Raw genomic sequence first — 21138 nt, 5'->3', positions numbered from 1 at the left:
TCAAACATATTTATTTCCTAGTTATTTTTTAATACCAAAGGTTAATTTCATAACTTTTTGGTGTAGTAACGAGCAACGGGAGTTGTCAGTACTGTACTGCTTGGCCCGTTACTGGAAGAATTGTGGGTTTATCACAGTGAGTCACAGTTCTATCTGAAAGTATACCCAACACTCAGAATGAAGTCTCAGTTTTTCCACTGGCTTGCGTATTGTATCTTATTTAATTAGTTTATTTGAAGGCACCTGAAGCCAGCAATATACAAAAGACTCTTCTTGAGGGCTCCCAAACTACTGGAGCTAATTTGCTTCCAAATCCAGTATTTCTGATCAGACTTCAAGATGTGTTCACTGTGTTTTTCAGTGAGTCTTTCATTCCTGGGGTTAAATTTCTCAGCAGAAACGTAAAATATTTAAATTCTTACTCCTTCCTCCAGATCTGCCCATGTATATTTCAGAAAGGATGGGTTACATAGCACTTCTTTTTTCATAGCTCTCCATCCAGGGTTCTGCCTGGCAGGACTAACCAAATGTCCTTTTAAGGACAGCAGACACTGGGTGTATAAAGAGTGTATTTATTTAGTGAATCCCATGGCTTATCTAGCCTCTTACTGGTCCACGTTGGCTGTTTCTGGGTGCAAGCTGAACCACAGCCGAGCACAGCAGTTGCCAGCGTTGGCTTTTCTTCTGTGGGAGACTCATGGCCAAGGTGTCCAGTGAGAGCTGCTGGCACAAAGCCCGAGTGAGGAGTTTTTGGTTGACTAAGATTTTGTTGGTCTTAGGCTCACTGGTTCTCAGAAGTGCTGACTGATGAGCAGAGAGTTACGAGATGTGCTAATTACGCCATATTCCCTGCCCCTTGGTGTTCTTTTCAAGTGTAACTTCAGCGCTCAAAGACAGAAAATAATGAGGCAGCTGCTCCGTTGGTGTGAACGGGGGCAGCCCACTGGACCCCAAAGGAGGGCTCCACGTTTCTGGAAAGCAAGAGCCTGATCCAAAGTGCAGTTTTTAATAAGCCCTCCCTCTCCAAAGATATTTACCAGGCTGAAACAGTGAAGCTAATACACTCAATAATGTCCATCTTTTTTTGAACAATAAAGAATGAAGAATTATTTATACAAAAGACAAGGGCTCCAAACAAAATATCTTTTTAAACCTGTAAATGTGTTTTTGTAATTGGTGACTTCATTTAATGCTATATTTACCTGCAGGTTTTTAAAGCATTTCGAAAACATAAAAAAATTAACGCACGATGCATTAATTATTTATGTATATTGCATGCTGGGCAGCTTCACCTAATCTGAATTTTATTGTCGACAAAGCTATCACAAGATAAAGCTTTGGAGAAACCTGCTTTGGGACCCTGGCCTGGGAGTTGTGGTGAGTTACCAGCAAGAACAGATTTTTCCTCTTAAAACTAAGTAGTGTAGTAATAGGTGTTGCACTGAGGAAAGCAAAGCACTCGCTGACTGGAAACGTGCACTTGCATGTCCTGTGTAAGTCAGTTTACTGTATTGGGGCTGTAGGGAGGACACTGAATAAGCATATTAATTTATGAGCCTACAAACATGCTTTAACCTTGAGAAACATGGATTGTCCCGTTTAAGTTCAACTGGGCTTCTTACACGCCTGAAGTTCTACGTGTGCATGAGAATTTAAAAATATTGTGGACAAATAGCTGATCGAATCCATTTCCACACCTTCTCCTGAGGCTGTCTTTATATTACAGAGTTGTCCAAATAAATGGACTAAAAAAATCTTTGCTTTTAAAAATATACATGGTGGAGTTAAATAAAATTCAAAGAAACTCAAAACCAGAGGTACTCTATCCCGTTCCTGGGCAAGCAGCATGAACTTTTGTCCATGTAATTACAAAAATCCAAATCCATGCTCTTGTTTCTCCTTGAAAATTTCAGGCAGAGAAAACTGCTCCTTTGCACCACTCTTGTCAAAGTTCAGCCTCTGGAAAATGAATACAGCTGTGACATTCCAGCCTTGGAAATAAAAGGATTAAAATAAATATATGGAAGAAAAGAAGCAATTCTGTAATGTAGTTCCCGAAACACGCATTTTGCGATGTAAAAATCCTAAGAAATGGTTCATCTCAAAACTACGTTGTTTCCAAAGACATCCCAGATACCTGGATTTTTCCAATTTGTAAATAATGAAATGAGAGCTCTGTGAACTCAAGAAGTCTCACTCACACATTTGATTCAAATGGCCTCTGTGTGAACTCTATAAAATGCTTTAGCTTTAAATTATCAGTTTGAGTTCATGGTCCCTGGTGGTAGCTGGAGTTCTTGCTTTTTTCTTTAATTCTTTTTCTTTTCAATTCCTTTTCTTTTGTTGGCTATTATTGAGGAGGAACCATCTGATTGAGAGACATATACGTATTTTACAATATGTTGCAGTCATTGAATTCTTTTAAGAGTAAATTGTTTTAGTGAAATGTCAGAAAGTCTGCACAAACTGAGTGCGCAGAGTTCCCTTGAATAATGAAGCTATTGTTAAATGACTGAATACTTTAGAGATTGATATCATGGTATGCTGGCATGGTGGTTCATACCAACAGTAATTTAACAATGAATCCTCCGTAAGTAAGCAAGACTGAATGAGAAATCAGATACAAGACAGCACAGCATGCAAGAACATACAAAGTAAATAAATTCTATACACAGGGATGTTGGGGGGGGTGGGGTGGTGTTATTTCCACAATACCCTAGATAATTGATTTGTTGGGTGAAGGAGATTCTTCAAGTTTGAAGATCTGCTTGATTTTTTTCTTTCAATGCCAATAATCAGTGTCTTACTAATAGAAAAGACATATTTTTGATTTTTAAAAAAATGTTTTCCCCCCACCTGCTTTGAAATTAGGGTATGCCTGGCATTATCATTTGTGACATGCTTACAGTAAAGCACATCTCATTCTGTGAATGGTTTCGGATCCCTAAGCTGTCTTCCCAATAATGCATCCTATCATTATACAGAAAATTTAGCGGTATTGCTGAGTGTCTGCAAACAAAAGTTGCATTTTATTTTTTTAAGACATCTGAATTCTGTCAAATACAGAATAATTAGTAGTTTAAGATTTAATGATGGCCCAGAAGGAGGACTGAAGTGTTCTGCATGAAATCACAGTTATTAATTTGTGCATGAATTTCGTTTTCCATACTTAATTTAGCAACTGTAGAATATTTTGCTAATTAATTATTAACATTGGTTATTTGTCATGGCAGAACTGTGAGGGGAAAAACATAGCTTTCTATCAAAGCGAAAATATAAGTGTCAGAATTTTAATTTAAATATGATATACAATAATGTAATCATGTTTTAAATAGCCTTAAATAGCTTCAATATTCAAACATACAGCTATAATATGAATATAATATATAGCACTAATTCAGAATAAACAGCGCTTAGAATAAAAGCTGCGGCTAAGAGTCAAGTGTCTTACTTGCAACAAACGGGAAAAACACTCTAGAATGTCAGGCTTTTCTGGGAAGTGCCACTTTAGTAAGTGGCATGTTATTCTGTCTTGGGTATCAAAAGTGTGACAGGTCTGTAGCCTTATAAGTGCTGTGAATAGGATTTGAGCTTGTACCTGCTGAACACAAGGAAAAAGCTGCCTTTGGTTTCTGCAACTGTTGGATCAAGCCACTTAATTTCATTTACGTGCAGACAAAAGAATCTTTTTTTATTATTATTTTGGCAAGGAAAGGAACAAGGCTTCAGGAAAAGTTACCTTTGAACTAGTTACAGGTCTGAAAGTTCAAGTTCTGTTTCCAGAAATTTAGTATCTGTTAAAATTTCATTTACTTGAACTTCTGTTTTATCTGGCTTAATTTCCGAAGTACCAAAAAAATTACAGTCTGTCTCCAGAGCCTGTACACTTTCATAGGGGACTATTTTTCCAGAGGTGCCTGTGCATCTAATGTTGAAGTATATGAATGCAGATCGGTTTTAATAGGAAATATGACTCTTTCTTGTGAAAATATCTGCGTTGTCTTGTAAATACATTTCTACCTTGAATGTGAGACACCTCTATAGTTTCAGTGAAGATGAAGGCAAGATGCTTTCCTGCGTTTAATAGCAGTAGATTTTAGGGACACTGGAAAGGAAAGCTAGCATTTTAACGGTGGAGAGATTTTTTGGTTGTAGGTGTTTCTACACACATTTTAAAAGGTTTATTTACAGTATTCTCTGCCTTAGGTTGTTGAAATTTTACAAGAAGTAAACTTTGCTAAAGCTACCAAGTTTTCTATATTCTTCAATAAAAGAGCACCAAAGGAGCTAATATAGCTGTTCCAGGGCTGTATTAAAACCCTGTGATTTGAGCTAAACGGCTCTTGCATCTTCTCCTGAAAAGTAGGATTTTGGAATATGACCTGTAAATGCAGTGTAAAGTACATGACATGATCCATAATCTGAAATAACCTCTTAGTTTCTTTATTCCTACCATGGAGCTGTTATTCAAGAGAATGGTGTGATCTTGGGTTTTATTTGTCTAAAGCAATAATGTGTTCATAGACATGTGCATATAATTATTTTGTGGTTTTTGTAGCTCTTTTTCCTCATACTTCTGAAAAGTACATTTTCAGTGGACGTGGGGTGATGGTGAATAATAGGCCTGTGTATGTGTTGAATCACTACACACTTAGTAGTAGATATCTGTACCAGAGGATATTGAACATTCTTTCAGTGGTTCATCAGCTTGCGTTCTCTTGGAAATTCACTGCTTATAGATGCTACAGTATTCATTACTGTTTGCTTAAATCCGGGGCTCCTAACTGCATTGTTAGGGACAGAAATATGTCATCTGAGTTACAGAATTGCTGAGGAACACCTGCCCTTGCAGAATTCAGTACTAATGACTCGGGAGCCCTTCTGAAAGTCCAGGGCTGTTTTAGATGTACAACCAAAGGATTTAAGAGCCTCCCCTGCCCCCCCTTTTTCTGTGATGTTTTTGAAATTTTGAGACAAATTGTCACCCTAAACTGCTGTACTAAATTGTGTTATATTTAGCAAAGGACTGTTTTTTGTAAACTTGACAGCCAGACTGAAGTAAGTAGAGAAGACTGAGAAGCTGAATGTTGAACTCTTGCGGAAGTACGGTCCTGTTAATCCGGTACACTGCAGGTTTCCTGCAACAACCTTCGTCTGTGTGTTCCCTGAGCCGTGCGCTGGTCTGTGGAAATAGAAGGTGCTCTCAATGGTGTGAATATCATTGTTCTGTCTTTGGGTGAACAAGAGAGTTTAATCTTAACTTTTCCTTTTTGAAATCAAAAACAGTATATAGAGAAACAACAGCAAAGCAGCTCAATCTTTGTTAGTGGATAGAATAGCTAGGAGTTGTATTTTTGGGTAAAAATACAAGCATCGAAAATATCATGCAGTAGATGAAATGCCCAGAAATGATCATGCAAATCAAGAGTTTTCTTGCTGAGTGAATTGCCCTTTTGTGTGTATTTGGATGTCTTAAGTTCACGTGGCAGTGTATTATAGGAATAACATCTCCGAGAAACCCAGCAGCAGTTACTTCTGTCCTTTAGACCTTCATAATGTGGGCTTTTTTTTTCCTCCCCAAATCCATGATTTTCCTAACAGAGTCTGCTTTAAACAAAATAAGCCCAACTCTTTATATATTAATTCACAAGAATGAAAGAGCCCCAGAGTTGCTTATCTAAATCCAATTACTGCTGGTCAAATTGATCCCAGTACAGAAGTTCCCTAGATAAAAGCGTATGTTACCTAAATGCCCAGAAATGCAGACTGTTTTCAGTTGGGCGAATTGTGCTCTGAGCAACGTGTGAGGCCTTGAGTGAACCCTAACGCAGGGGATGTAATTATTAAGCTCTGAACTTGGAAGTTACGTGGTAACTCCATTGGCTTAACTAATCAAGGAAGTATTAGAATACACCGGTTTCTTGAGTTTAAATCCCAAGTTTCACGTTTGTTGAAAGCAGTACCTGGAATTGGGCAAAAGCTGTGTTTTGTAGAAGTCCGTGCACCTACTGTCTTGCGGAAGAGGATGGCAGCGAACATGGAGCACCGAGTCGGGCGAGCGGCGAGAGGCTTGGCCTCTCCGGTCTGATGGCTGTTTGGCATTACGGGATGAGCCGCAGCCAGTACGAAGGCTGGCTGGAAGGTCAGAATGAAACGTACTTATCCCAGAGGCTTTTGCTTTCCCTGATGCCGTGGAACAGCTGAAAAGTGGAGTGGCCCCGACCAGCCTGGTCTCCCAGGAAAGCCCTTCATAGACCCAGCAGCTTGCTGATGGCTGTCCCTCAGCAGGTTTCCCACCCTGGCGTGTTGCCTGCCAGCAGTGGGGTGGCTGGTGCCTGGTTCCTCTGTGTTGAGCTAGTCCCTTGCTCAGTCTCGCTTCCCCCCTAGCCTTGGTCACCCACTTGCCTTCCTGTGCACCCCCAGCTTCCCGCAGGCAGAAGCAGAAATGGCTCGAATCCTTTGCGTGCTGTGAGACAGCAAATTCCCATCAGTTTGGGATCAGTGTGGGCAGCGGGCAACGTTCCCGCATCTTACAAGTGGTATCGCTTGCAGCTGAATTGCTTCCTTCAGGAACTATCTCCAATTTAACAGCAGTTATCAAATAACTTCCCCGGAATGACCGGGTCGAGCTTTGTCTGCAGTGTAAGTGCTGATCGACCGCCTGCCTGCAAGCTCTTGAAATGATCTATTGATGCTGCAACTTTGATGTACGTTAAGGGATTTATTCTGCATTGCTTGCATCTTTCCCGAGTCTGCTGAGTAGTCGGAAAATGTGGGGTGCAGTGGGATGGGACTCTTGAGAGTGGTTTTTGACACAGCTCTGTAGCCAGGGCTGAGCACGGTTTCTGTGTGCACGACAACGTGGGATCTTCCCTTTGCCCTACCCTCTGTGTGACACGGTGTGTGTTACTACTGTTTGTAAGTGAAGGTATTTTAAGTGACTTTTGTGATTTTAGTAGTGGAAATCAGATGACTTGAACATTTTCACCCTGAACCAATACATACAAGAGAAGGTAAAAATCTTTATTTATAAGAAGGTATTTCTGCCCCCAGATTAATGTTCTCTTGGAATGTAAGAACAGCTGGGCTGGGTCAGACGGGAATTTGATTTGGCTGCTGTGGAGGTGCCTGGTGTTAAAACAGGGATGACATGTTATGATACTACTCTGGTATCCTCTGGCAGTATGTGACTTCCAGGGCCACAAGTCATAGAATCATAGAATGGTTTGGATTGGAAGAGTCTTTAAGAATCATCTAGTCCCAATCCCCCTGCCATGGGCAGGGACGCCTTCCACCAGACCAGGTTGCTCAGAGTCCCGTTCAACCTGGCATTGAACACTGCCGGGGAGGGGGCATCCACAGCTTCTCTGGGCAACCTGTTCCAGGGCTTCAACACCCTCAGAGTAAGGAATTTCTTTCTTTCTTTCCTGTAATAAAAAATTATGACATGGACAAATATTAAAAGTATAATTGAATATAAGGGATTAAAAGGATTTAAAAAAACACATGTAAACAATTTTGTTTGTGCTTGCCATGCATTTAGACAACAGCTCGGGAAGAGTGTAATGACCAACACATGTTGTATGTCCGGAAATCTTCTGAATAGCGATTTCGGATCACTTGTTCAGTAGACACATTCTTGAGGTCACCATCTCGCGGATTCGTTATGTGTTTTCCCTTGGATACTGTGATGCAGTAGGTTGTCCTTAATGATGCAGTCATTATGTTAAAGTGTTGGTAAAAAGGCATGGAGGTGAGCTCAATTCCACAATTATCTTTTTCTGTCTGGAATTTTTGATTCAAGATCTTAGAAAGAATACTTCCATGCACTGCAACTTAGGAGGAAATGAAACAGTGCTCATGTTTTCTCACAACAAGTAAACCATACCTGGTATTTTTTACATTAATAATACCAGTAGTTTGTAGAACGGAGGTCCACAGGCTGTTGAATTTTATAGTAGTTTCCTTTTAAATATAAAGAAACAAGAGGCCAGCTGTTGTGATGCACCTTATCCTTATTTCTGTGGGTGTTTCCGTTGAAGAATACTTCCGGGTGTATCAAATCACGATGAAAGGTCACACAAACAGAAAGCCAAACAACTTTGGAGAGGAGACATAACTTGATACCGCTCTCCACACATGCAAGAAAGAAATATTGCTACATTTGTAGGAACAAAATACCTTCCGGATTTCATGCAGCACACAAGCTAACATTCTTCATCAGAACTGATGTTCCGATTACTGTAAAATAATTACTTGAAATATTTAGGAAACCAGTGTCCAAATTAATTCCAATTACTTTCTTGTGGTAGCACTTAAGGTTTATAGCGGTAGATTAAATCGCCTGCATATGGCTAATTACCTATAATAGTGTTTGTTATTGTGGTGCCTCTTACCGCTCTGATGTCTGTTTTTGCAAACGTGAAGGTGTGCACGTAACGACGTGCTGGACGAAACTTCTATGAACTGAACAGAATTACTTCTCTGAGTAAAATCTCTAGTGTAACTAAGTGTTTGCAGGATCACAGTATGTAGCAAATAACTCTGGGAAATCTGTAATAACAGCAGAGGAACCACAAATGCCTGTCTCTGCTGGCAAGAAATGTTAACTTTTAGCTCTCACGTGACTTGGATGAAACAACATATCAATTCATTAGGAGTGGCTGGACTGCAGCGGAGCCTGGGTGTTAGTTTTTGTTGGCGGAAGTTTAGGTAGAGGTTGTGTTTTATTTGAGGTTGTTGTGGGTTAGCTGCTGATTTTTGTTGGATTCTTTTTCCGTATATCTGTCAGAGGCCCTTTGCTGTGCAAGATACGCGAGTTTTTGCATGTTTTCCATGTATTTGATTTTAAATCTAGATAAATCAAATACATGAAGATGCACCGCACAGGCCAAATTTCCTGCTGGGTAAGTTGGCCTGCTGAACAACCATAAATTACACACTGGCAGAGAATTTGGCTTTGCCTTCTCAAGACGTGTGCTCTGCTGTCTTCAAGGCCAAAGTCAACTTCAGGTATTACCATGAAAAATTATAAAATTAAGTGGAGTATAAGTGAGTATAAAGGTCCCAGTTCCGGAAACACCTGAGGTTAGAAGTGCGTGTGATCTCATGATTAAAATTAAATGTTATATATGTGTTAGGTGTGGAGCCAGCTATGGCAAAATAGACCCACAACTACCTGCCTATGTACCTATCATAGTGGCATGTACAATGGATTATGCCAGCTTTCAAAGCACAAAATCCTGCCATTCTACAGAGCCAGCAAAAAAGGGGGTGTGTGCAAGGGAAGAAGGCTTCTATGATTTCCTTGGTTCCTAAAAGATGGCTGAATTGGGGCTTAACTTAGTTGGCACAAACTGTTAATGCCTTTAGGTCAGTTTGCTGCTCTTCTGACTGGTTTCAGTAAGAAATAAAGCAAAGCGTGTTTTTCCTCCCTGAAATGAAAGTCAAATGGAAACAAATGCTTTTGTGGGTTCTTAGGGAAAGTAAAAACAGTGGAAATGTGGAAAGTCTCACTTTGCATCAGTCACGAGAACAGAGTAGACAGACATGGAGAGGCAGTGGCCTTTATCCACAGCTGAGAGGTCACATGTCACTCACAGTGTGGAAATTTCAGCTGAGAACTTTGTCCGGGACAAAATTGCCTCAAATCTTTTTTGCTGGTACCAAAGAGTATGTTTAGGCAGGCTGTTCCCACTCTTCCCTGTTGGTGCTGCTCCCCCTTCCTGAAGTATTGAAGTGTTTTTTGGGTCCCAGATAGAAACCCCAAGGTTCCTTTTTCCCTATGAGTGAGGGTACCATTCCCTCTTTTGCTCCCTGTCTTTTTTTTGTCTGTCTGTCTGTCTTTTTTTTTCTTTATTCCTGATTTACTGGGTGTGTTTACAGATTGGTAGGACAGAGAAGAGCATGGCCTTGAATATGTAGTACAGTGCTCTAGCTGCCTTTAGAGTCCTTTTCGGTATAGTAGGAGACATGGGTTTTCTCCTGAGGCAGAGAAGGGAATTGTAGCAAAGTCTTCCACCTCCTGGTTTCTGGGCTTTAAGTAAAGTCACTAACACCAAATTTATATTGCTGTTAATAAAGATTAACCAAATAAAAATTGGTCTGCCGTATGTTTCAGTGGTTAGTAATTAATGAGCTGTTATTTATTTTCCATGGGTGTTGCTTTGTCATTAAAAGATAGAATTTTATTATAATCTTTTATAGTAATAAGTCCTTCATTGACAGTGAAAGTTGTGTTCCATGGAAAAGTCTTCCAAATGAAAGCCCAATCTATCAGAATACCAGTAATGCTTTTCAAAATCTGGGAAAGGACATTTTAGAGGAAGTTCTCTTTGGTGAAGCAGAGACCAAGACATATCGGTGACTTGACAAAATAAAATTATTCTCCTTATTCTCCTGAAGTCTTATATTCAGCCATAAATGCCATCTTTTGTGATCTTTTACTGGAGCTTTGTGATACTTACTCGTAAGTCTGAATTTTTAGTCTTACCCTCTGTGAGGTAAAGACAGATACGTATTTTATGGTCTAGTTGCTTAATGCAACAAGTTGTGGCTGCCTGAATTCCCTCTTCATCATGCTAAGCCTATGAAATGGCGGTGCAGTGCCATGCTATCTATGGGAGGTGATATAAATTGAAATAAGTATTAGCATTCATCTTGGAAAGAGCTAGGAGATGCACATAAACCTCAAAGCTTCTGTTTATCCAGAACAGAAGTTTAGAGCGTAGAGTGTATGTGCACAGACATGGGTGCATACTTGGGCACAGTTGTGTGTGCATACTTGTAAAAAAATGACCACAATTCCTGCATTTTTGTTAATTCTGGAGGAATCTGGTCCATCTGTATTTAAACAAACCTTGTTTGGCAGCTAAAAATAATAATAGAAAAAAAATTTTAAGCAAAGCTAATTAATGTAGCCAAAGAGACATTTTTACCAGCGCTGAAGTCGGCTGCTATAATTTATGCTGGCAGCGCAGCACAGCGACCCGAGATGGACAAGGTGTGGCAAATGACCAGTGCTTTTCAGGTGAACTCTGAAGGTGTTTGTTGAACTGCAGTGGCAGAAGGAAACTGTCCAGGAGTACCAGGCAAACATTTTTCAAGAGCAGTAGATCTCTTACTGGTATATGTGTTTAAAGTGTGTTAAAAATAACTATGAACATTATTAAAATATAATAACACATTTTTCTGGTTTTTTGTTTTCTGCATAGGTATGGGAAAATTGTATCCACAAAGGCAATTCTTGACAAAAACACAAATCAGTGCAAAGGTACGTGAAAAACATCTACCCTGTGACTTCATTGTCTGTTTGAATGATTGACTGGTGGCTTGACTGCCAAAGCTTTGGCTCCAACTGTGCAATCAACATAATGTACGGTATATTACAAACATATTTAATAATGCCAAAGCTTTGAGTTGTGTTTCCAGTAACATTGCTCATTAATTTTTTTCATTAACAAACAAAATGAAAATCACAAATCAGAACAAGTATCAAATTGCTTCAGCAGAAAAGTAAATTACCTTCTAACCACATAGTGCTGTCTGATTTGAATGATATCATCAGTGATGCAAATTGATTTCCTATATAAAAATGAGAAACCTTTGGGAAAAGTTTCCCAAGCACAACCTGGTTTAATTTTTCTATTTTTGTGAAGTCTTGGCCTACCCTATTGGAAGAAGAGAATATTCTTTGTGACAGGAGTAGAATCACAAGTCGCAATACCAAGATATAAAAGTGATTCCTCTTCTAGTTTTCTTAATTTTTCTGCTAATGTATGAGAACAGTTTTTAGTGAAATACAACATGTTTCGTGTGTGTGTGTATAGCTATATTTGCCTAGATATATACTGACTAACATGTCTAGAAGTATCTCAGGACTAGAATTGTTATTCATTTACTGGTCTGAAGAGCCATCAAGTCTGCGGGAGAAGCTCTGCTTTAGGATGACTCTAACTTTACACTAATGATATACAGAATCCATTTGGAGCAAGAAGATCTGCTAAAGTGGGTTCCACTGATAAGAGGCACATTCTGGACAGCATTTCTATATGAGTTAGTAAAAAGCAAAAGCATTGCAGCACAGGAATATCTTATGGGTGGCTAGATAGGGTGTGAAGAGAAGAAGCAGAGGAAGACATTTGGGGAAATTACGAGATGGGGCAAAATCATGCCAGCTATACCAGTGATGTTCTTGCAGTTTGTGGAAGCGTGTGCCTTTACTATTGCTTGCCACAACAGCATTTGTTAGCCACTCAGAAGAAAAGTAGGCTGGAAGACGACACTTCTAGTCTTAAAACCTCCACCAACCCAATGGGTCACGGGCAGTCCACAGAAGTGGCACTGCTGGGCATTTGCTTTTACCTGATCTGCTTTTCCTTTCCTTGGAGCACTGTTCTGGCAGACTTCTGATAACATTGCTTTGTCTGTATTTCTTTGAATATTACAGCAGGAACAAAACCTGGTTTATTGTTTTGGGGTTTTTGTTTGTTTTGATTGTATTATGAAGGAATACCCTTGTGGGAAGTCAGGCTGTGCCAAGTGCAGAAAGCCCTGGCAGGGTGATCAGGTGGCGAGTGCTGCAGTTTCAAAGCCAGGAGATGATAGACATGGCTGATGCTGGCAGCAGCGCGGCCAGGAGATTTGAGTTTTGGAGGCAAGGTGCAGCGTGGGGAGCTGCAGGGAGAGGGGGACTTGCAGCATAATAGGGCTACGAAGGGGGTGAGTGGATTGAATGGGCTCTGAGTTGGTTTAACATGGAGGAGGAGTGCTGCGGTGGGATAGGAAAGGCTTTGGAGTGGGAGCAATTGGGGATAGAGCTCTGGGCCAGGACAGAGTTGGGGCTTAGGTTTAGCAGAGCTGGAGGGGCCTGAGCTGCTGATGGGAGGGATGAGAAATAGGAAGTCTGTGGCCAGGTAGGTTGGGATTACCCTAGGACCACTCTCCACTGTCTTGCACTCCAACTGGGATCTTCCTTTGGGGACGAGGGCATGGAAGTCCCTGTTCCCCTTCCAGCTACCATACAAGACTGAGGTCGTCTCTCTTCTGTCATGTGTCAACTCCATCCTTTTTTCATCTTTCTTTTCTGAAATTTGTCTGTCTGAAATGGCAACACAAATCAAGCAGGTGGAGTTAGATTTGAACTGGGCCATATGTTGAAATAATGAGGTCAAGTCCATGAGAGAGAAAAATGTATTTGTGTCTGCTGATTTTGCTTGTCTGAGACCACGGTGTTGTCAGTGTAGGTGCTTCAGCTGGGTGCCTAAAGGTTGGTGGAGAGAATCTGTGGGTAGCATGCTCAATGACTGTCCTTAACTTTTTGCTTTGTTATTAAATGCGTATTTGTCTGGTAACCACTCCACAAACGTGGTGCCATGTGGTCAGAACTTCCTTCCATTCCCATTGCCAGCAGTAAACAAGGAAAGGAATAGAACTGTTTGTGAAACACAAAATGTGAAGTGAAAAGATTGTAAAGAATTTGAGTGGTAGAATTTCAAGAATGAAAGCCATCTGGGTTTGGTGTTCTTTATGTTGTAGTTAGCTTTGAGATTATTGTAGTGGGGCAATATAACAGTGAGTTGGAATTTTGTAAAAGTTTGCTGTCACACTGTTGTATTACACTGTAGGGCAGAGATATTTATTTGTATTTTCAAAGATGGATCTTTAAGACATAAGTGCTGCCATTAAAGGTTCGTAAACATAATTGGATTTATTAACAATATGCTCCATGGCATAAAAAGAAATTTTGCTGCTTTAAATGCTGAGTACAATTTCCTTCCTCTTTGGTTAGGCTGCCAAAAAAATAAAATTACAAAAAAAAAAAAAAAAGAAAAAGTAAAAAGAAAAGCTTCCCAGGAATCAGAAGCGGAAGGGACCTGAAGAGGTCAGCTGGTCCATTCCTCTGCCTCGGGACAGGATCAGATCTAACCCACTGCTGAAGGGTGTTTCTCTAACCTGTGCTCAAAGGCCTCCAGCGATGGACATTCCTTGAGCTCCTCAGGCAATCTGTGGTAGTGCTCCCTCTCCTCACTATTATGAAATGTTTCCTAATGTCTAACCCAAATCTCCCTTGATGCAATTTAAGCCTATTGTTTCTTTTTTCATCCCCAGTGGACACGCAGAACAGTTTATTCCTTTTCTCTTTGCAGCAAATGTATATATTTGAAGACTGCTGTGCATCTGTCATATCTTTTCCTTAGAGTAAGCACGTATTCCTTTCACTTTTTCCTTAAAGGCAATTTGTTTTAAGTTGCTGATTATATTGGACTTTCCTGGTCTCTGCCTAATTAGTTCACTCTTGCTTGAAGATGTTACAGCCAGGCACTGGGTGTCACATGGCCAAAATTTTACCATTCGCACTAGTGTAGAGAGGTCTTCTCCGTGATCACGTGACTCTCCTGTTTTGTTGTTATATCCGTGTAAATAAATATGTATATTTAAGATATAGATATATTTCTGAGGCACAGGGCGTTGCATGAGAACAGCAGTGTTGATTTATGCTAAGAGATTCTCTGCAGCCCCTGGTCTGTTATTCTTTTCTCCAGCGCTGCTGCCAGCCAGGCATTCCTTATTGTGTGCTCTGCTCTGTGCTGTTGATTATTCCCTCCTAAGGCTAGTACTTTTCTTTTGTCTGTATTGAATTTTATCCTTTTTTTTTTTCTGACTACTCCTTAATTTTCTAAGATTATTCTCAAATCTGAAGTCTCCAGAGTACTTGCAGCATTTACCTCTTTAGTATCCTCTTCACAGTTAATAAATGATTTCTCTAATCCACTGGACAAGATAATTTGGAAAAGAGTGAATAATGACAAACCCAGGGAAGACTTTTAAGGAAACCCTCTCAGTACACCAGGTAGTGCAACAGTGAGCCATGGAGAACTTTCTTTTTAAATTGGATTTGCTAATCAGTTTGGCACATACACCACAGCAGTTTTAGCTAGATCGTATTTCTCCCATCTGCTTAAGTTATGAGAGACAACCAAGGTTTAACTAAAATATAAGGTACTTACCTATCCAGAAGACCTACTTCTAGATGGAAGTATGATGTGACAGTATTTATTCTTGCTAAATCCATGCTGTGTGGTACTAATCACCTGTTATGTATTTGCTCAAAGATTTTTTTCAGAAGTTGAAAATATGTTGAAGTGTGTCTAATTGCCTGGGCCTGCATTCATTCCTTTTAAACACAAAAAAAACCCCACCACCTTAAAAAAACCTCCACAAAAACCAAACCAAAACAAAAAACCTCAGGCATTTTGTTTGTTCCTTTCCAGTCTTCTGGATCTCACTCACCTTCTGCAAAGTATGAGATACCCTGTTACATGAACACATCGTCCTGTGATGTTTATACAGTGTGGTAGGGTGGATGAAATTCAAGGAGATGAGAGAAGAAGTTATCCCATGATTGGAGATTTGTTTTAGTGTCATTTGTGGGTTGACCAAGGTACAGAGTAGAGCTGAAAGTAGAAAATAGTTCATATAACAAAGCAATTATTTCAAATACCCCACGTGTCAATGTGCAGATCTGCTAAAACAGGCCACTGCTTAGCAAGGAATGTTAGGTTTCCTCTTGGAAAACTGAGGAAAACACTCTGCAATAGACTTTTAAGTCATTCTCCAGTATTCCTCAGGCTTTTAAAAAGACACCCGTTACGTTGCTGTCGTGCTAAGGAATAATGTTATCTGAGGATGTCTCCCTGGTATGAATTAAGCAGTCGAGTCTGAAGTAATCATATATATTGCAAGGGAGTTCACCAAGGGAACCTTTTGACGTAACCTCTCATTTTCAGATTGCTCTTTGCTGGTGGCATAACTGCTAAGTGAGGCATAGGAGAAGCAACAACCGCCCTGTAATAGAACAATATATAAAACAAAATCAGCACAGACATGACAAAACGGCCAGAAATCACCAGACAAAGCAGGGAACAATCACATATGGAGAATAATGAAAAACAGATACATGATTCATTCAGATGTTCAAACACAAAAACCCTAGTGAAAAGTCACAGAGTTTTGGCTGCTGTTGCTTTTTCCCTCTCCTCTTTCCTTCTTTCCCTTGTGCATTTCCCTTCTGGGTCTACTGTATTTGCTAATTTAAAAAGTAGGGGAAATGAAATAAAAGAAACTGTTCAAGAGAAGCGTTAATCTGAAACGCGTAGACTCCTGTTTCCAGCCCTCGCCCCCCGCCCTCTCCAGACTGGCTTGCCTTTGATAGACCTACGTGCTTAGAGCCCAGGGAATGAGTAATGGTTGTTTCACAGTACAGTTTCCATACCTCATAGCAATGGAATACAGAACAGTTAATCTGCCAAATACACAAGCCCATTTCTTAGAGTATGAATTACTGTCATCTGCATCTGCCCTTGCAGACACTTTAATTGCATGCATGCAGATTTACTTCCTAGTTTAATCAGGAGCTCGTATGATTTTGAGCATTTTGCTAGGACCTTGGAAGATGAGAATGGGAGAATGACTAAAAGTCCGAAATCCCACCCGTGGTAATTTTTTTAAATAAATAAAACCTTTGAATCACAGTAATGTGTAGGAGACAAACACTTCAACTGCATATTCTTTATTTTATAAATATTTTTTCAAACCATGCATGACTTGATTTGTTGAATAGCAGTGTTTGTCTTGAGAGAGATGTTCCTAACATGATGAGAGGAACTACAGAGACTCTTTATAATTTTAATATTTCATTATGACACTTTTTCTGTTGAGAAACGTTAGCAATGATCTCTTCATTTTTAAAATACGAAAACTGAGGATGCATATATGCAGTTATTAGGATTGCGGTGGGTTGATGGTAAAAAAATGCCATGAGGTCATCTGTGTTAACCCACCATGTATCACATACAATTTTATTTCTCCAGTTGCCTTGCTATTTTTAGACCAGGACATAAAACTTACTGTGACCTATTTTATAAATTGAGAGTTTATTTGTGTAACAAAAATGGGATAACTGGAGGCTTACTGTAAGTGTTGGAGATAATTGTAATGGCATGATAAAGTGCTGCTTCATATCTCCCAAAAGGGGTCTGTCCTGCCTTGTGTCAGTGGGGCTACTCATCCGCTTAAGTTCACCAGCATCCCTAAGTACCCCAGTGTATTGGAGCTCAATGGGCAGGAGGCTTATGCTTGAGTACTCTGATAAACAAAGCTTGTAAGCATGTGGCAGATATACCTTGGTGTGTATGTTAGACAAAATACTTCCATAACTTTAAATTTTAGAAAGTAATTTTTTTTTGCACATGTTCTATGAAGACTAGAGGATATTTGTGATCATATGAAATTATGCATTTTCACTTTATTAATTCCTGTTCCTGTTATATTTGAGAAGGCACAATTTGGTTGTGACTAGCAACATGAAGCAAGTCTATGTAAAATAATAAGCTAGTGAAGAACGAGCTAAGCTGCGTAGAAAGCTATTTAGTTAATAAATTTTATTTATTGGGAATAAGCTCAAATTGCAATAACTGTGCTTCATTATTTATGATTCTCAGAACTGCCATTTTGAGAGAGGAAAAAAACCCAGCCAAGTAGGTCTGTGCGTGATCACAGACTGTAAACTGTTCACACTAGGAGGGCATGCACAGCGTGCTTCAAGGCGAAATGGATCTTGTAGAAAGTAAATAATTTGTAAAACAGACTTATTTAATTTTGAAACTCTAGACTTGTGTAAAAAATAAATCAATCCTGTTTTCGATGCCAGGATAGACAATAGATGTGGTGATTATTTTTGTGCATTAGTTTTGTTTGTTTGTTTGCATTTCATTTTTTTTCTTCTTTTTTTGCTGCATTCTAAAGTTTTGTGTAATCAGCGGCATAGTAGTTCACACCTTATTAAAAATGTAGTGATATGGAATATTTCAATTCAGCAGGTTTTCTGACAGTGAGGCATTTGTGAAGGCTGGATAGGTGCTGAGTGTGGGTAGGCACTTTGCAAGTTTTGTGTGGCTCTGCTGATCCATCTCACGACTGACCTGCAGCAGCCCCAGCTAACCTGGTCCTGGGTCTCTTGAATAGAGTGCGCAAAGTATTCTGAGTTGCGCCAATTTGGGTTAGCAAGCCAGCTGATAAGCCCACATGTCCTGAGTTAGCCGGGCTAGGTTTTTTGATAAGAGATACATTTAACCATTGTGCGGTCAGTTGTTTAAAATTTGTGAACATTTGGAGGGGTTTTTAGGTTTTTTTTCCTATTTTTTGAAACTTTAGTTTCACTCCTTTGTTTCTTGTAAGTAAAGATTGAGAATATTTTTTTCCTGTTTAAATTAAAAACTGATACTACTTTGTAACAACGTGAGTCTAAGAACCAAGTCTTTAGGAAAGTTACCTAAAGTAGACATCGAAACACCCTAAAGGCAGGCATACATCGAAATAAAATGAAAAGAATTGCCGATGAGAAACCATGAGGCTGTCCACTCACCAGTGAAGTGTGGCAAGCTCACACTCTATCAAATGAAAGCTTGTTTGATCTGCAGGCTCGTGAACTATGATGCTGTTATAAATTTGACTATTTCAAGAAGTTACCAGGCACTGGATGGAGAATAAAACCGAAGTGCATGTGTATGTTCAAACATCCGTATGTAGTTAACTTACAGATGATGTGTTTTCAGATTTTAGGTAACGTAACGAAGTAAATGCACTCAGTGGGGGAGTGTGATGCCGTTGGGTGAACTATTTTCCTGGCACTTGTTGGGCTGGCCAGCGGGCATTACCTGTGTCTTGGCAAATGTGCAAATATTTCGCAAAATCTCATTTTATCTTGGAGGTCGAGATTCTCCTACTTGTGTGTTTTCGAATGCTTTCCATATCCACTGTAGCAACATAGGAGAGGGTGTGATGAGTTGTGCCAAGCAAGTCACCTCAGCTGGAATGTGCCAGCCCTGGCTGCTGCCCTGCGATGGTGTGGAGTTGGAGACAGACCTGCCTCCATGGCTGCAAAACATTGCTGCACCTCAGCAAGCGTTCTTAACTGCATCTAACCAGTGCTCTGTCTCAAGCAAGTCCTCTAAAAATTGCTTCTTGGGTTTAAAGCCAGGTCCTCTACAGAGGAAGCTTCTTTCTAATTAGTTCCCCAGACACTTTCTTAAACGATTTCTTTGCAATTAAGGAAAATATTTCCTGGGTCATTATCTTTTCATAAATGAACTCATGGCCTAGCAAATATTTTCTGTAAGGAGACCCAAGATGCTTAAGTATTCTGTGACATATCGAATCTGTGATTATTCTTAATTTACTTCTTCCAAAATTTGCAGGCCCATATCACTGGCAAGTAATTGGTTTAATTTCTCTTCCTTCCAGAGAAATAAAAAAGTAAAATTTCCATTTATACACAGTGATTAATGTTTTGATTCATTGGTCTGTATAAAACTTTGCCAATAGCTTGGCATGCATTTGAAGTGCATTTTGAGACTGGGTAATGTTAGTAGGCTCTTAGTGGTCTCAGCAGACTCGAAAATATCTATTTCATATCACAGAAGTGAGCAGAAGAGAAATTTTTTTTCTCTTTGAACAGCAGCTCATAATCAGCTTTGTTCAAAGCTTACTTGCAATGCATTGGCTTTTTCAACTGTCTTGCAGAATTGCTTTGCTTAAACTTTTTTTTCTCTGGTGCCATGATACAGCATCTCATATATCAGGAAAAGTGTTTAGCCTGTGGTTGCTTGAAGGTAGGTCATCTCTCCCGAAAGTGGTGGTACTCTGCTGAGAAGTTGGTTTCTCAGGAGACTCCAGCGCTTCAGCGCAGCAGCTGAGCTGTGGGAACCCTCAGGCAGAGGCAGAGGAGGACAGTGCCCGGCTCCTTAGTTTTGCTACAGCCGACTCCGTTACGTGCTGTCAGAGTATACAGCATATGCAGAACAAATGCTTGTTTGAGATAGTGACAATTTGATAATAAATCCAATCGACAGACTCTTACTGAACACAGGTACTCAACAGGAACCATTCTGAATCAGATCTGTTAATTACAGCGTGACTTCGCTTCTGCGGTATGCCAGCAGAGAAGTCACTGTTCACGTTTTCCTCTATTAGTGAATTAAGTAAATGTTCACAGTAGATGATATACTGTGAAAATAAAATACTAATAGACCATGCCACCATTTTTGTTCGGTCCGTCCTTCTGGGTATTTGAGGGCTGCTTGTCTAGAGATGGCGCAGGATTGGTAGAGAAGGAATATGTGTGCAACATATGAGAAAAAACATAACCTCTGGCAAAAAAGATGTAGCTCCTTCAACGCTGAACAAAAACCCCACCCACACCAGTTCTGGGGAAGGAACTGATGGGCGTTATTATTACTCCATTTATTTAGGTTGTGGCAGCCATATAGCAGTAAAGCTCTAGGTGCTGATCGACGGTGCATAAAACAATTGTACTGTACAAAAATTAATTAAAAGACAACCTTGTCTTATGGACTTTGCAGCCCAGAGCTTTGAAAAAGACTAGTATCCACAATTGCTCTTAGGCACTGTGAATAATCTTGTGACTTTCAATGGAGTTAAATAATACTTTTTTAAAATACTGAATTCTCCAAAAAAGAAAACCCCAAACCAGTCTTTCAGCTCTCCTGAGAACAGTCATACATTTGGATAACAATTAGTGAGTATTTTTCAACCCAGAATGTTTTGAGGAGAGCTAAATTTATATATGAGTAAAGGAGGAGGCTATGTTAGGGGTGGTAGGAGGGACTCTCCTACTTGGTGAAGTAGCTTTTGTCTGACTGGGTCTTCCTCAGGACTGATGATCGGCTGATGTTTTCTTCCATTAGATGGCAGTGATGTGATATGTGGTTTCTCTGGACGCCCAAATTAGAAGTTTTATTTAAAAATTAGAAATGGTTCCATTTTTCTTTCTTTTGAAAAACCATCTCTTCGTTGGTTTATAATTTCAGAGTCTTCAGTCTTTCAATTTTTCCTTCAGGTAGAATCTTACAACTTATTGGCCAGTTTCAAGTGAATGTGGCAGAAGACTGGGACTTTCAAATACAACCAGTTTAAAATTTTTCAGAACACGGGCGGCTACATAGAGTGGAGACTCAGTGCTCCCACAGAAGGAAATGCAGCGTGGGTTTAGTTTTACTCCACCTAAAGTAACCACAGTAAATCACCACTTGCTCATCTATGGTGGACCCAGAGCTTGTG

General features: G+C 39.9%; 1 protein-coding gene across 7 annotated transcripts in view; it reads left to right on the top strand.

The window, feature by feature from the left end:
• The window catches only part of RBMS3 (RNA binding motif single stranded interacting protein 3), a 722203-nt gene that overhangs the window by 383902 nt on the left and 317163 nt on the right, over window positions 1-21138 (top strand). For all 7 annotated transcript variants that reach the window (XM_075418969.1, XM_075418970.1, XM_075418972.1 and 4 more), the window contains one exon: window positions 11214-11272. In XM_075418969.1, coding sequence (XP_075275084.1) covers window positions 11214-11272 — 59 coding nt within the window. The remainder of the gene's footprint in view (window positions 1-11213; window positions 11273-21138) is intronic.

The sequence above is a fragment of the Opisthocomus hoazin genome, chromosome 4 (genome assembly GCF_030867145.1).
Source record: "Opisthocomus hoazin isolate bOpiHoa1 chromosome 4, bOpiHoa1.hap1, whole genome shotgun sequence".
In the NCBI taxonomy this organism is placed as follows: domain Eukaryota; kingdom Metazoa; phylum Chordata; class Aves; order Opisthocomiformes; family Opisthocomidae; genus Opisthocomus; species Opisthocomus hoazin.
This window is presented reverse-complemented; position numbering and strand designations above follow the sequence as displayed.